The 16241-nt window shown below is 46.2% G+C and overlaps 1 protein-coding gene across 3 annotated transcripts in view; it reads left to right on the plus strand.

The window, feature by feature from the left end:
- LOC105702310 (TOX high mobility group box family member 4) overlaps positions 1-16241 on the plus strand; it is a 197879-nt gene that overhangs the window by 159062 nt on the left and 22576 nt on the right. For all 3 annotated transcript variants that reach the window (XM_012429788.2, XM_012429789.2, XM_012429790.1), the window contains 2 exons: positions 476-562; positions 15672-15800. In XM_012429788.2, the coding sequence (XP_012285211.1) occupies positions 476-562; positions 15672-15800 (216 nt within the window). The remainder of the gene's footprint in view (positions 1-475; positions 563-15671; positions 15801-16241) is intronic.

Raw genomic sequence — 16241 nt, forward strand, 5'->3', positions numbered from 1 at the left:
GGATTTTTGGGGTCGAAACCCTAGCTAGGGCCCCTAGGGACTATTTAGGATCTCCCAGTCGATTTTCTACAAAGAAAACGGATTTTCGCGTCTTCTTTGCGGGTCTCTTCAGGTTCGTCCTCATTTCTCTTTCTCTGTGGGTCGCTTGCAATATTCCCAGTTATCGCGCCGAGTGTTTTACGTAAATTAAATGTCGCAATTGATCGTTAAATCTGGTATTCATAATGCGAGCTTATCGACCGATTGGGCAATCGTTCTAACTAGCGAGAGAGCTGCACGCCGCGGATAGACGGCAACCTAGATCTGTCGCCGAGTGGTTCCGCAACATTGTGCCCCTTATTATGCGCGAACAAGGGTTTTCGCTTTTACATCGGCGCATTTTCTCCGCCGAATCGGAAGAGCCTGTTAGTGATAAGGATTGATAAGAGTAGAGGAGAAACCGCTCTAACGGGTTAAACTTGGTTTATTGTTGCAGAGAAGCGACAACCTCGACCTGTCCCTGAGCGTGCCTCAGCACCACCCGACGTCGTATCACCACGACGGGTACAACATGGCCGACCAGGTAAGGATTACCGAGGATTACGAATCCATGGAGTAACCATGGGACTTATAGACATGGAGAGGACGTAGTTATAGCAGGTGAACGCGTCAAGTGTCCTGAAGAGGCACAAGCGGATCTATACTCTGAGAAAAAAAAAAAAATGTCATTGGACCATAGAAATGTTTAATTGAATGGGAGCGAAAAAATATATTTATTTTAATGGTACCGAAGAAACATTTCCTTGAGCGGTATCAAAGAAATATCTCGTCAATTAAAAGGAATAAGTCATTGGAATACAAATTGGATGCAACATTTCGACGAAATTATGACAATTTCTTTGAGTTCATTGGAGTCCAACAATTTAAGTTTAATTAATAAAATGATCCTTTGGCGCTATTTAAGGAAATATTTCTTTGGTTCAATTTAATTTTTCTTCTCGCGGTTGAGTTGGAAAAAATACCGCTAGCTTTGCCAGTCTTGTGTGTATATACATAAGAGTGGCAATAATAAACGTTAATATAATAACAATAATTATATATCATTATTGTTATTATATTAAGGTTGTTGTTGTTTTTGTTGTTGTTTATCACGCTTTCATATCATCTTAAGGCTCTTCCTATCTTTGTTCCCTCCCTTTGAGGAGTGACACGAGTTCCTCGATCATCGTCGCGCGTCCTTTTGGCCGCAAGAAGCCAGAAGGCAAGAAGGGCCGGAACGCGGCCTGAACAGCGCCGAGAGGCGAAAGAGAGGTTAGGGCGCCCCTCGGGGAGCGCAAACTCTCTCGAAACCGGTCTCGGCTTTTTTCCTCGACTCTTTACGAGCCGAGGGGATCGCGCGAGTGGACGCGCGCTCGCCGCGATTCGGCTCTTCTTAGGGCCTCTTTGGCCGTTATTATTTTCGACACGTTTTAAAAGCGGGAGGAACATTTACGCCCACCGTTCTGGACGCGTCTTTCCCACCGTTCCTTATCGCCGGCGAAAGTGTTAAACTGATTTGAAGGAAATTACGCGGCTACGTAGGATGTAATGACTCTGTAAATTTAGACTTTTTTTTCTTATACATATATATTATTATGAATTCAGCGAAATGGAAAGAGGGCGAACAGAGGGGTCGCCTTTCCTCTCTGTCCCTCTCTCTCTCTTTTTCTCTCTACTAAAGCATCTAAATGCAAGTTTGAACGAGGAAAAGGGGTGAAATGAAAATTGAAAATTAAGAGGAAGTTGCGGCGAAAAGTCGAATTGAAAGGAAAGCGCTCGTGAAATGTCAACTAAAGTATCTAATTGCAAGTTTGAACGAGGAAAAAGGGTCGAAATGAAATTAGAAAATTCCGTCGAAGAAACGAATCGAAAGTAAAACGCTCTTAAAGCATTAACTAAACAATCTAAGTGCAAGTTTAAACGAGGAAAAGGGTCGACATGAAATTGGAAAATTAGAAGGAGGAAATTCCGCCGAAGAGTCGAGTTGAATGTAAAGCGCTCGTGAAATGTCAACTAAAGTATCTAATTGCAAGTTTGAACGAGGAAATAGGGTCGAAATGAAATTAGAAAATTAGAAGGAGGAAATTCCGCCGAAGAGTCGAATCGAAAGTAAAGCGCTCTTAATGGACAGCCACGACAATAACGGGGACAAAGTGGACGCGCCGGTAATTATATTGGCCGTAATAAAGCACTCGTCTGCTATCTTATTTACTATTGTTGCGCCGGCAAGGGGGAGGGGAGGGATATATCGTCGCAATGATTTTCCATGACAAAGCAAACTAATCTCCTATCTCTCCCTCTCGCCTGCCATCTGTGGGCAGAGCCGTCCGACTTTTCTCTCCCTCTTTCTCGAGCTTCTCCCTTCTCTTCGTCTCTCTCCCTCGACTGGTTCTTCGAGCTTCGGGAGGGGCGAAGAGGGCCGGAGGGGTGGTTTATTGTCCCGGGAGAATTACCTTCCGAGAGAACATTAAAAAGTTATATAATTAAGTAACGTTATTACGGAGCAGAGGGAGAAAGAAAAGGGGCCGGCGCGGGAGAGTGGGAAGGCAAACTGCATCTCCCTCTCTTTTCCTCTCTTCCTCTCTTTGAGCAATTAATGAATTAGAGCACCTCGCGGAAACAGCGTCGCGTAGTGTCGAAACGAACTTCAATCTGCGCTTTTAATCGTCGACTCGTTTTATGCACTTCTCGAAGTTGGTCTTACTCTTTCATGATCGCGAGACCGAGTTTTTTATTTATTTATTTATTTTTTTCTCTTCCAAGACGCATATCCAATGTAATTTAATATTTACTTTTTGAGATTCTCTGTATTAATTTCCTATTTAAAATAGAAGTTTGATATTAATTTGCGATCGCTAATGACAATTTGTTCTTCACTATGTAAGACATCAATTGTACGCTTTTGCAGGTTCCCTTGATAAATATTATTTAAAGACGATGTAAGGGTCAAAATTAACGCTAATTACATCCTTGTATTAATTTCCTATTTAAAATAGAAGTATGAAATTAACTCGAGAAACGTCAGACTAAACGGAAACAATTTCTATGATTTAAACAATTTGAATTGCGCGCGCTATTCTAAAATAAGGAAGCGCGAGGCGCGCTAAAGTTAACGCTAATGCATGTCCTTTTTAATAAAGGACTTCTTAAATTTCGGGTTTGGGTTTCACGAGGAATGGCCGGATAAGTGAGGACGTAATTTGTGTTAAGCTCACGCGAGAATTAGTGAAATTAAGCGACGATGCTTCGTGGAAGAGACGGTACTGCTCGTCGCCAAGGAGCGGCCATCTTTCTTCTCACATGGGCTTTCGCGTTCTCTCTTTTGCTCGCGGGTGGAACGCGGGGAGGGTAATAAACATGGGAATAAATCTGCGGAATTCATTGGCAAACGCGGGAGGAAGTGCAAATCTCGGGAAACTCTTAAATCAGTCCGGCTACTCGCCGGCTAATTTGCTTCGCCCTCCTTCGGGTCGTAACAGAAAGCGGAAATGGCCGTGACGTCGAGCCCGAGTGCACTTTATCATTCCTGGCCGCTATGTTCTATTTTCGGATTTCCTTGGGCCACTTTTCTACGACCGAGCCCTCGGATTTGCATTATTCAGCGACAACTAATAAATTAAATCGGCCGTGGGTTACTGAATAATTAATATTTCGACCCGTCTATCGGTCGGCCTGACCGCGTGAAAAGAAAATTGTAAAATTCCCGACTAACTCTCGCGTAGAACAGAAATAAGCAATTGTTCGGCATTTCTCCTTTCTCGAGCCTCTCCCTTACACTTCTGCACATGCAAATGGCCTTAAGGTGATGTGAAAGTGGCGTCGAAGAGGTTTTGATTATTAAACTTTTCTCCCAACTCGATTTACCGAATAGTTTGAAACTTTACAACGTGAACAGGGAGACTATAAGGGAGGTCCTGAAACTCATGAAATTTAAATTCTTTTCAAATTTCTTTATAGGTATTTTAAAAATAGTGTATAAAAAATGAAATTTCACGAGTATGAAACGATTTGAGACACCCCGTTCGTAGAAAAGTTTTGTGAACGATTGAGCTTTCGGATGCCACTTTCACATCCCCTTAACCACACGATGATTCATTAGCGGAGTATAAATCCCCGCGTAAATAAAATTAAAAAAAATAAAAACGAACGTTGAACGATGGGTATGCACATTTCGTGCGGATCGAGTCCGTCATTAAGACTCGATTGAATCGCGCTAATTGTCGGAGCGGGCCGATGATATCTCCCGCCGGTTAATGATTAGGATAACGTTTAATCGGGGGATCGACATCCTATCAACATCGGTTTTTATCCATCGATCTCGAGGCGAAAGTGGGTCGAAGGTACTTTATCAAAGCCGGATCCAACGGCAACATGTCGACCTCCCACTCCGCCTCGCCTCGTCCAATCGCGGGCCTTTAATTACGGCTCCATGGGAAAGATTGATATATAATGAGCCTTATCGCGGCCGGTATCGCAATCGCGCCACGCTAATGCCGGTTTCACGTGTCACTGTCGCAAGTTCTCCTCTGATTTATATCGTTGGACGCAGATTTATGGCTCTCGATGAATCTCTCTCTTTCCTTCTCTCCCTCTCTCGGTCGCCCTTCCGTGGTATCCTTTCGGCCGTTTCTCTTCGTCCTTCTCTTTGCTCCCCTCGTGGACGCGTCCGTCCTTTTCTTACGGTGATCGTGCACTTTTCCCCACCTTCCTTAGTTGCACCGCGATGCACCTTTCACGGAAAGGCACCAGGTTGTGCATCCCAGAAGAGGCGACAGGTGCAGTTTAGACGAAGTGCCACCTTGCGGGGGCTGCAGGAAGTAGACGGGAAAAGATGGACTCCGAGTTCTCCAGTCCATCTCTTCTGCCGTTTATCGCGATTCTTCCGTCTCTACCTTTAGATACGTGCCTGCCCTTCTTGTTTATTTCTACTAAACGTTTCTGGCCAACCTCTTTGATTTGTCTAGGTTAATCGTCCGTTTACTTAATCGGTTTTGTCGTTTCTTAATGCACCGATTAGGTTATGGAGGCGGCAGAACTAAAAAAGTCATTGAACCGAAGAAAGAATCCGTCCATTCGGAAAATCACATTGGAGAAAATGCGTTGGAAATTATACGATAGTGGGAGAAAATCCGCCACGGGGTGGTTCGACACCAGGGTGGACACGTGCGCACGGAAAAGTCCAAGTGGACGCGTACCTGGGCTGACCTGAGAAACATAAAGAGTAATAAACTTGTACCGAGGACGGTTCTTTCCCGTTACAGGTAGGGATGGTTTTAATAACTTCACGTTCGCCAAGTTAAGGGCCTTTATGGCCGGACTTGCATGACGTGCCGACGAATAGTCTTTTCCCTTCTTTACGGTTCTCAGGTGGTCACCAAATGCGACACGGAGGCCTAGTCAGATTTATTATAAAACGGTAAACGAATCGGTATATTAAATTAATTATTTCTACGAGGGAACAAACATAAAGGGTAATAAACTTGTACCTAGGACGGTTCTTTCCCGGTACAGTTAGGGATGGTTTTCAAAACTTCATGTTTCACAAGTTAAGGGTCTTTATGGCCGGACTTGCATGACGTGCCGATGAATAGTCTTGTCCCTTCTTTACGGTTCTCAGGCGGTCACCAAATGCGACTCGGAGCTCTAGTCAGATATATAAAAAAAACGGTAAACGAATCGATATATTAAATTAATTGTTCCTCAGGAGGGCACAGAAATAGCGGGGCATTCGGATTCGGTCGAACCTGCGGTTCGTGTAAATCATCCGGCAGGTTCACGTCGCGTTTAACGGGCCAATGGCGGCGGGGCTCTAGCGCGGGGGCTACAGTGCCGGCACACATCCGGACGGAGAGAGGAGACGTCGTGGGAGCGTGGCAGGCCGGCGTGGCATTGAAATATTTTAATTGAAGAAACGTTACAGCGCGTCCGGCAGTAAATGCCAGCGCATTATGGGCCATTAACGTGAAATATTGTTGTAAATAAAAATGGAAACGGACGCGCGGGAAGAGCCGGGGACGAGGCGCGTTCTTATTATAATCCCGATGCCGGGGTATAAAGCTAACGAAACGTCGACGTCATCGGAGAACTCCTGGAATGCGATCGGAGATGCACGTGGGGCTTGAATTATGCGACGTTGCCGGACTCTACTTCGTACCGATGTCTGGAGAGCAAGGTGGAAAAGTGAGGTTATGGCAACTTCGTTCCCGCGGAGGAGCGACGTCGGTGTCGACATCTGGACGTGAAATAAATGAAACGTCGACGTCATCGGATAACCCGAGGAATGCGATCGGAGATGTAAGGGGTTACGCGGTGTTGCCATCCAGAGGCAGACGGTATGCCCGGTGATTTATCCGCCCCGGGCGTTACCGGCAACGCCGACGGCTTCCTCCGGCTAATATTTGACGATCGCGACGGTCTATGCGACTTTGACCAGTCGATAATCACGCTGAGGTTAATTTATGACCGCCGTCAATTCCCACCGCGGTCTCAAGGTTTACTAGTCGGAGATTTCTCCCGCCTCCTGCGAACGACACCTGCTTCGCCGTAAGAACCTGTTCCCCGTGCAAGACAGTGCGACGGATCTCGCGCTAACTTTAAACGTCAACTTACTAACAACAACAACGATAAGTAACTTTAACTCATAAACGTCGCGTTTCCAGCCTGATAAATACGTACCTAAATACCGCAATCGAAAGGCAAGATCCAAGATGGCGGCGCGCTCCCGGCCGCCATCTTGGATCGCGCGAATATGGGACGCGTTCGAATCGGTCAGCGTAATCTACTCGGGCGGTAATTGGCAATCTGCAGTAAATAACGCGGGGCTATAATTTCATTGTTTTAAACGCGTACGCGCGGTCTTGCCGACCGAGTTTAGGGTCGATTGCGACGCGAAAAGCGTGTCGCCTCGCGCATGCGCGCCAGCCTCGCGAGCGGAATTTGCGGTCGAGCGTTTCAGCGGCTTAAACCGCGTTTATACGCAATTTTCAATCCGCCGTTTAACGTTTCTCCGTATATGTAAACGTCCTCCAAACCACGTAAACGAGTCAGTTTCGCGGGACTACGTTGACGGAGAGTGGTCGGGATTCTAGAATCGTCTGGAACTGTCTATTTCCACGGAGTGACTTCGGGGGATAACGAGAGACTACCCTGTTAGAATTATTCATAATATTCATGCACTTTCAGTACATAAAGTACTACTGGAATTATAAATGTCACGTTTTAAAAATGTAGACATTTACTACAAATTTCCACATATACTTATGACTTGACATCTGGTTGTAATTTTATCGAAATTGCACGGGAAAATTAATATACGTATGTGCTGAATTTATAACACATTATATTAACTTATCGCCGAAAAATATTATAACATTACAATGTTTTTTTTTATGTTTTAACCGTGTACGACGTTGGGGTTGATTCCGACTCCTGGAGGTTTATTATGCGGCGATTTTCCGGCAGTCGAGGAAATATCGTTTCAAAGGGCCTCACCAGTTTCGCAGTATTCGGGGAATTGTAGTTTATCGCTAGTTATGCATTATGCATAGCGAGAAATGATCTTCCGGGTCGGTTTAGGTGACTCGTAGGTGAAGCTGGTCTGGGTGTGCGCCCTGAAGTCGGTTTTCACCTAACCTAACTCGAGCTAATACGACGAAACGTAAATTGAGGCGGAGGCATTCTCATCTATTCAACTGGCTGTCTCTGGGCGAGGCTGGAAGTTGCGTTCGCAAAGTCATCGCTTTTGAACCCCCGGTCGGTAATGTCGGGAGCGATTCGACGCGATCGTTAGGGCGATCGGGGCGTAACGATTGGTTTGGCCGAGAGCCAATGGACTGGCAGCGCTCTAATTATAACCACTGACGCGTCCACCGGGAGATTTTACTCGAAATTAAAGGAGAGGATTTGTTCGCGGTTAAGGCAATATGAAAGTGTCATATACACATATCAAAGAGTGTTTGAAATTATTGTGCAATTGTCCTGACACTTTCGTTTCTCATATCGGAGCCTTCAATAACTGTATATCGATCGAAATATGAGAGCTCGATGCCATTTGGTTTTGGTCTAGGCTAAATCAGACATTTACTATTTTTTTTTCGAAAATCCAAATTTTTAAGTATCAGGATAATGCTTGTCATGTGTCAAGGTTTCGGACAGTTTGGTCCAGTATCCTTAAAAAAAAGTGTCTTATTCGAGTCGACTGATTTGAGGGGGGGTTTCACTTCAGCTTAACCGTTATAATCCATGCCTGGTAGCAATGGCGTAGGCTCCTTACGAGGCGCCTGTAATAATAGTTACCGTTGCAAGTGCGCGGGCATTAACGGCTGTACGTTGCTGCCACGCCGTAAAACACTCCAACGACAATGGCGCCGAGCCACCTTGAGGTATTTATTTTCGATCCGTCGAGAATTCTGCGATAATAATTAGCCAGCCGCGGGTCAAGAGCCCGAATATTGTCGGGGCCGCGGCACGCCTTCCCGCCGCCGCGGAGCACGCGTCACCGAGCGGTCAACATGGCGTCGCGCCGCGCCGCGGCCCGCCACTTCGAGTTTCATTTTCGATCTGTCAGGCACCCCGTTTAACAAAAATGAACGGCGACGCGAGATCTAATCGGCCCGTCGTGGCACAATTACGTCTCCGGTAATTGCACCGGCCGTGCTCTCCGTTTTCCGCGCGTTTGCCCTATATCTCTTCCCCTTATCTCTCTAGGACGCCATAGAAAAAGGCGGCCGCGGAAACGTCGGCCAATTACGAGGCCCCGTTTTCGCGAGCCGTGTCTACGCCGCTGCATTTACGTCGACGTGGATTTACGGGGTCGACGTTTTATACGCTAACGCGTAAAAAAGTTCATCTAATTCCGTCGGCTTTACGGCCGTTTCATTTTGTCGCTTCGTGCGCCCGCCGGCACTTTACAACGTACGAGCCCTGTCCTTTGTCGTTGCGCGCCGCCATTTTGTCCCCCCGCCCTCCCGTCTTTCCCCCTCTCTCTCTTTCTCTTTCCCCCCTTTCCCTCTATCTCTCCATCTCTCCCTGCGCCCTCAAACACTGTCCCGTAGAGATTTCCACCGGGAGGACAAATTTCATAATCGCTATGCGCAACTTTGTATAACCTCCTTCCGAGGTTAACATAATCACGACGTCGCGGAGAGCGCGCGCCTCGCGGAAGATCAACGTTGATTCTAATAAATCTGGGGTTATTGCGCTGTAATAGACGGCGAAATAGCTCCGGGGAATGTCAAAGAGGCGAAATATCCTCTTCCGGCCGTCCTTTGATCCTTTCATCCCGGTAAAAAGGGGGAAATGACGTGTGCTTTTGTTTCGCCCTGGGGGTTGGGCCCCTCGAAATTGGACAATTTGCAGGATTAATTGCTCCCTTTTTAATGAATTCCCTCCCGAAACATATTGCGGGGAAATCGGAATTTGGAAAAAGGAATCGCTTTTCCGATCTCCTTTTTTTTTCTCGGTCGAATCGTGGATACCGAAATTTAAAATGTCGCAAAAATGAGTACACCAAGGAAAACAAATTTCATTTAATCAAAGAAATATTTTCCCAATTCCAGGATTAATTGCTTCGCTCAGATAAACTCGAATAAATTGGACGCAACATTTGTTAGGAATAAAATTTATTTCTCTCAAATAATTATTCTCTTGGAATTAATGAAATGTTTCTTTTTTTGGAGCCGTTCAAAGATATACTAGGTTGATGCATAAGTATTGGCATTTTTTTTTAAGCGCCAGGTTACGTGTTAAAAACGCCATTACTTATGCATCGACCTAATATTTCTTTGGTACAGTGACATTTTTTTTTTCTCGGTGCAAGGGAAACGGGGATAACGATGTAACCGAGGTCTCGTCTCTCGAAGCATATTTCAGTGGTCTGTTTTTCATTTCCTTTTGTGAGATCCTCTTTTTCCAGTCGATTATCCCGTTTGTTTATTAATGCGTTTCCCGAGGAAGAGAAGGCCGCCATTGAGAGCTGTAGGGTGAAGTACCTCGTGTGAATCGTGCCTAACGATTATCCTCCTCTACGCTGCCAGTCATTACCGCCATTAATTATATCTTATCGCGCTGTTTTATTACTTTGTAAAAAGACGAGGCAATCCCGAGGCGATGAGGAAGGGGCGGGAGGGAGAGGGGGGGACTATCCGAAGGGAGCGGGGGCGAGAGAGAGACGGAGAGAGCCTCGCCGATCGTTTTATTGCCGGGCTTATCGATGCCTTTATGGTTCGAGGAATCGAAATACTCGTTCCAATTCTCCCTCCTCCTCTTTTCCTTTTTTATCGGCGGTGAGGGAAGGTAACTGCGCAATGGCCTGCTCTCCATCGATCGGCTCCTTCTACCCTACCGACCGAAAACTCTACAAGGGAAGACCGCCTTTGTCAAAATCGTTCCAGTCTCGATTCGTTGCACCGAATCGCTTCTTCAAATCTCCTAACTCGAATCGCCGACATTTCGAATCGAAATCGGGAGGCGTTTACGAGAAATTAATGAAGGAAGTGGCGATGTGAGTCTTCGGCCTGTAGTTCCGGGACGCCTCCGCATCGAAACCGGCGGCGCTGCATTCCTCCCCGCTGGCCAGTGGGATCTCTTGGTCGATAAAGCGGTCCCCTTGCTTGATAAATAATTGACGTCGGAGCTGCAGCTTCTTCGCGATAATTCGATTCGATTCCAAAAGTGATTTAAGCATTCGAAAATTAAATCTCACCCGGCGGATCCGGCGCGGCCCCTTTAGAGTGAAGTGAAACCCCCCTCAAATCAGTCGATCCGAATAAAAGGCTTTTCTTTCTTTTAAGATTATTGAACCGAACCGTCCGAAACTTCGACACGTGACTTGAGAACAGCTCGGAATTATCCTGACACTTTTAAAATTTGGATTTTAGAATGAAATTCTTTAACTTAGCCCAGACCAGAAACAAACTGGCGTCGAGCTCTCATATTTCGATCGATGTACAATTACTGAAGGCTTTAATATGAGGAACCAAAGTGTCAGGACAATTGTACGGCAATTTAGAACACTCTGGTAATCGAGAAAATCGCATTTTAGCGGGATAAAAGCAAAAAAGTGTCTTATGCGCTTCTGTGCTGAAATGCAGGTAACACGAGGTCCCGGAGAGAAAATGTAGTTGAAACTAAAATCACAGATGGCGCAGGGTGGCACACTGCAGCTAATTACGGCATCAAAAACCATGAATCCAGGGGATTTCTGGAGTTTTACATCGATTTTTTTTTTTAATTATTGTACGAAAACGATATATGGATTATGCTATTTAGTGCAGTATCCAATATAATTCGATACAGCTGTCCATATAAATACGGACTTCGGCTACGTAGGTATTTAGAGAAACCTTTTTTTACCGACGTCGGTCAAGTTCCTTCACGTATATCACTTTACCTTAAATCGAGGCGTTGGTTGCAATCGGTGCACTTCCATTTAGCCACTGTTTCCTGAGTCATTCTACGGTCGTAAAGGAAAAAAGAAAAATAGTAAAACCCTCATAAACCCGCGGGAAGTCATGCATTTCCGAACAGGTTTCTCTCGGAAGTAAATTCTTAGTGCCGGGGTAAAGGTTCAAGAAGAAGGAACTGCCAGAAGAGGTCATCCCCTTATCTGGAATAATAGCTTTTCCATTGTACCCAGCTCGCTAAAAATAAACTACAACGCCTAAAAATAAATATCCTGCCAATTATAAATATCCCATGTAGCAATATTAATTGGTACAATATCGGCAAATTGCAGTTCACCTTGCGGGTGAATATTGCGAGCATTGCTCCAATATTAAACCGTGTACATTTTGATTTATTCCCGGAATGTTTTTAATGTAACATTGAAATTAATATTTCATTAGCTCAATGTTGGTTAGTAATTCATAATATTATCCCAATAAGTAACGTTAGGCTGATTATAGCAATGTATTACCGATATTCGTTACTGCAGGGGTTAACATATTAACATGAACGGTCTAAAATGAATAACTCCACTCCTAAAATTGTCTTTCATATTTCAACGCCCGAGCACTTGATTGGTGCTTAACTTTTCATATTTGTAAATGTTACCCGCTGTTATTCTTCACCGAATCAATAATTCTGGCCCGTAATCGACATTTATAGTACCCTAAAAATGTTGGGATGGCTCACTGAGGATGTTTCACTTAACCTTAAAAGAGCGAGCGAAGAATAAATTGTCATACAATTGTCTTGACACATTCATTTCATATATTAGAGCCTTCAATAAAGTGTCGATCTTTCGGACAGATCGGTACAATACTCTTAAAAATAAGTTTTATTCGAATCGACTGATTCGAGGGGTGTTTCACTTAACCTTAAAAGAGCGAGCGAAGAATGGGAGAAAAGGGAAGAGGCGGGAGAGAGAGAGGGAGGACGCATTACCGCGAAGTGATTAAAAACTAACGTCGAATTCACGGCGTGTAACCGTGTTTCCCCATCAGCGCGTGTCTCACGTCATCTTTGTCCTCCTCCAGCCTGGCTCTCTTCATTACCATCCCTGGTTGGCGAGCATCGAGTTCTGCGCAGCCGTGGCCGCGCATGTAGCGGAGTGGGGGGAGGCAGCAGTCGGGGTCGGCGCGCGGTGGGAGGCGGCGCCGGAGTGGGGGTAATAGGATTCGTCGGCGCTGGCAATTTCAACCTTTCAAACTCAATTATAAAATGTATTTACGTAAGAGCGAGCTGAAGTTGGATGTAAAACAAGAGTCGAACGAGCTCTCTCGCCGACTGCCGCGCGAGGACGTTCTTCCTCCCTATTGGCGGAGGTTCGCGGCGGGGGTGGGGAGGGGCGCCGGATGAAAGACGAGGTCGGACCAGGGAGGGGGGAGTTACCGGAGGTAACCAGGAAACTGTCTAAATAATATTTTCTCGGCAGAAGTAACTTCGCCGCGGCAAGTTTTAACGAGATGGAGAGAGGAGCGAGTTTAGTTTCCGCGGGAGGCGGTTTGCGGGGGTGGCGGAGAAAAATGGCGGCCGACCGAGCGACGCCACGCAACGGTTCTGTGGGCCCGCGGAGATTTTTCTCCACTCTGGTGGAAAGGGCTCTAAATTAACGGATCCGATGCAAATCCGATCGGGATTCCCTCGATGGAGGCCGTCGTAGTCGCCACTAGGTCCCGCATAGTTTCGAGTTCCTCCGTCGCGGCGCTGTCAGTCGTTTCCACGGTTACCTCATGTTCTCATAATTCATCGACAAAATCCCAGGATGGTTAAGCCAGATTAAATGGTCCGAATCCTCGCAGCTATATCTTTTGCCGGCTGCAATTAATATGCCATTAGGTTAGGTTAAACTATATCGTCCAAAAGATTATCTAGACCCACAGTCGATATCTTTTACCAGATGCAGTTATGCAGAGATAGGTTATGCGAAAACACCCTGCATCTCCACCGTACTCCTCGATCCGGGATTTATCGGGCCCGGATCCAGTAACTCGCATTTCTCCCTCGCATCAATAATTACGCAGATTAGATCCTGATGGTCTCGATCGTCGCTTAAATTCCAACTTACTGGGCTCGGACTCGATAAATCCCGGATTTCGAGTACATGCAAAAGATTTTCTAGGACCACGACCACATCTTCTTCCTAACGCGATTAACTACGCAGTTGGGTTAAACGACGTTGGGCAGCGCTGCAGGTCGGCCACAGTGCCGCCACCTTTGAGACGTGTCCCGTAACTTCCTGTTCCTCGATTTATCGGCCGTTCTTACATGGGACACCTCGAATGTACCGAAACTCGATGTGAAATTCTTTAATAGACATCCAGGGATTGTTCGGTGAGGTCATTTACTTCTTTATCCGAGATACGAGAGCGACGAGAGACAGAGGGGGACGTAAAGTAGAACGTAAAGTGCAACATAAAGTAGAAATACGATAATGCCCGGAATCCTCTTAGCACCTGCACTATGTGTCACCCTTAAACGTTATCTCACTCACGCACCATCCGGAGATCGTTCCTCCGCATTAAAGCCGCTCTGCGTGCCTCTGCCCCCCTCTTTCTCTCTCTCCCTCTTCCTCATGTTCCCTCTTTCCCTCTCTCTTCCACTCCCGTCGATTCGAGCCTCGGTGTTTACACGTGTTATTCCGCCGTGGGATCGATGGAGCCTCTTCGGGACACTTTTACGAGTCTCTTTTTCGAATTCCCTCCCCCCCCCGCGACGCTTAACGTCAGTTCACTGTCCGAGCCGAACATCGACTTTTCGGTCGTTTCCATCGGGAAGTTGATTAAACTCCTCGCGTTGCCTCCACCCTGCCTCCTGATAAATATCCGAGGGCGTTAACAAACGAGATGTTATGTTAACGAGAGGGACGATGCACGTTTGCTCGATAAATCCTCGCGCTTCTTAAGCTCTTACCGTGCTTTCTTTTTGCGTGGACATTGGTTCTTTATTCTTTATTTATCACTTCTTGACTTATTGTAAACGAGTTATGCCGACGGTTTAAGATCGCATTACTGGTGGGGAAGAATGTTTCTAGATTAAAGTCAAATTCCCCGTGAGAAAGGTTATACGATGATATCCTCATTGTTCTAGATTTTATCTAGATAAGAGGTTATGGATCAGTCAAAGCGTACTAAAGCGTTGTTTTATCAATCTTTCGGTGTAAATAGTGCTGTACCAAGGCGGTACGATACGCACTTTTCACGCGTACCGTGCCAAGACGATACGCGATCGTTTACACCGACGGCTTGATAAATCCACGGATTTAGTACGGGGTAAACTGAGCCTGTGAAGTCAATTTCCGGGGAAGAAATTACCGAGTTAAACCTCGAAGGCTGTTTTGGGACTGTTCATTGTGAGGGTGAACGTTGTTTACAAGGTGGCCGCCAGGGGCGCCGATCGGGGAGAGTAAGAGGCCTTTGGCCGGTGTCGCCTCTGGTGGTCGCTTTGGGAAGCACTCGGGATGCCTCGATACCTCCTTCGCCCATCCCCATTGGTCGCTAGACCTCTATACACGTGAAAGGGGACAACAGCTCGTGAAATAAATCGTCACGGGCACGAGGAGAGGCAGGGGAGACAAGACCGGTGTATTCCGAAGCGCGGAGGGGAGCGAGGGGAGGAATCGGTAGTGAAAGAAAGAGGGAGAGGGGAGGCAGAAGGGCGGGAGAGGAGACGAGGCCTCGATCAATAGGCAGCCGAGTTCCTTCAAAGGAAAATTCCTGGCGCTATTAAATCCAATTTAAAAACTTTTATTCCCCGAGTCCCGGGCCCCGGCGGCAAATTTATTTTCCTCCCGGCCCCTTTGATGGGGAAAGATGGGGAAAGACGGGGAAAGACGGGCGAGCCGGGGAGGGCAAATTGCTAAAAGAATTTTGAACACTATAACGCTATCTATCATCCCCTCCCACGTCCCGGGTGGATTCTTTCATTCGACCTTATTCCCCGACCCTCCCCTTCCGCTCTCCCTTTTTCCATGGCGTTGCCTCGGAGGTGGATTACCCCCTGGACAACGTCTTCCTTCCCTCCCCTCTAGGTTCCTTTTTTTTCTTTATTTTTCTTTTTTCTATACCTCTTCCTTTTCCTCGAAGAACTCGATCTTGTACTCCTCTATTTACATAACTCCCTCATTAAAGGGGATTATTTCCTCCCTTCCCGCGACGTAACTTCGAGGTCGCCCTTCTTAATAATCCTTATTTATTTATTTACTTATCTTCCAGACATTCCACACGCCGAGTTTCGGCGACGAGGACTTCGACATTCCGGCGATACACTCCCACCCGCACCAGCAACACCAGCAACAGCAGCATCACCAGCAGCACGATGCCTTGCACGCTTATCAGCCACAGGTGAGGCTTAGTCATCGAGTCCATCTTCTAGTTTCTATAAGAAGGGTCCCAGATAGAAATTCATGGTCATCGTGTGATGAGAAATATCGATTTACAAACAATTTTCCTTGATGCATGAAAGGTTTGCTACACACACGCGCGTGCGCATTTTATATAGTAAATTTAAACAAAAATTCGGGGTAAATTTGTCATTAATGATTGTAGCAATACATTTACCGCATACTTGAGTCACATGCCAGTTATGCCATAACCGAGATTTATGAGCTGGAGATTTATGGACAATTTAACAGGGGCTGTAACATCATTCCATGGCGTTAATTTGCGGACATTGTATGAAGTTAGTTGATGGTACAAATGTGAGCTAAGTATGACGTTCCTCCATGTTCCCTTTTCCATCATGCCATGACTCAAATATCAGCCAAGGACGCTGCAATTGTTTAA

The sequence above is a fragment of the Orussus abietinus genome, unplaced genomic scaffold, assembly GCF_000612105.2.
Source record: "Orussus abietinus isolate OABI.00-Male unplaced genomic scaffold, Oabi_2.0 scaffold108, whole genome shotgun sequence".
Lineage (NCBI taxonomy): Eukaryota > Metazoa > Arthropoda > Insecta > Hymenoptera > Orussidae > Orussus > Orussus abietinus.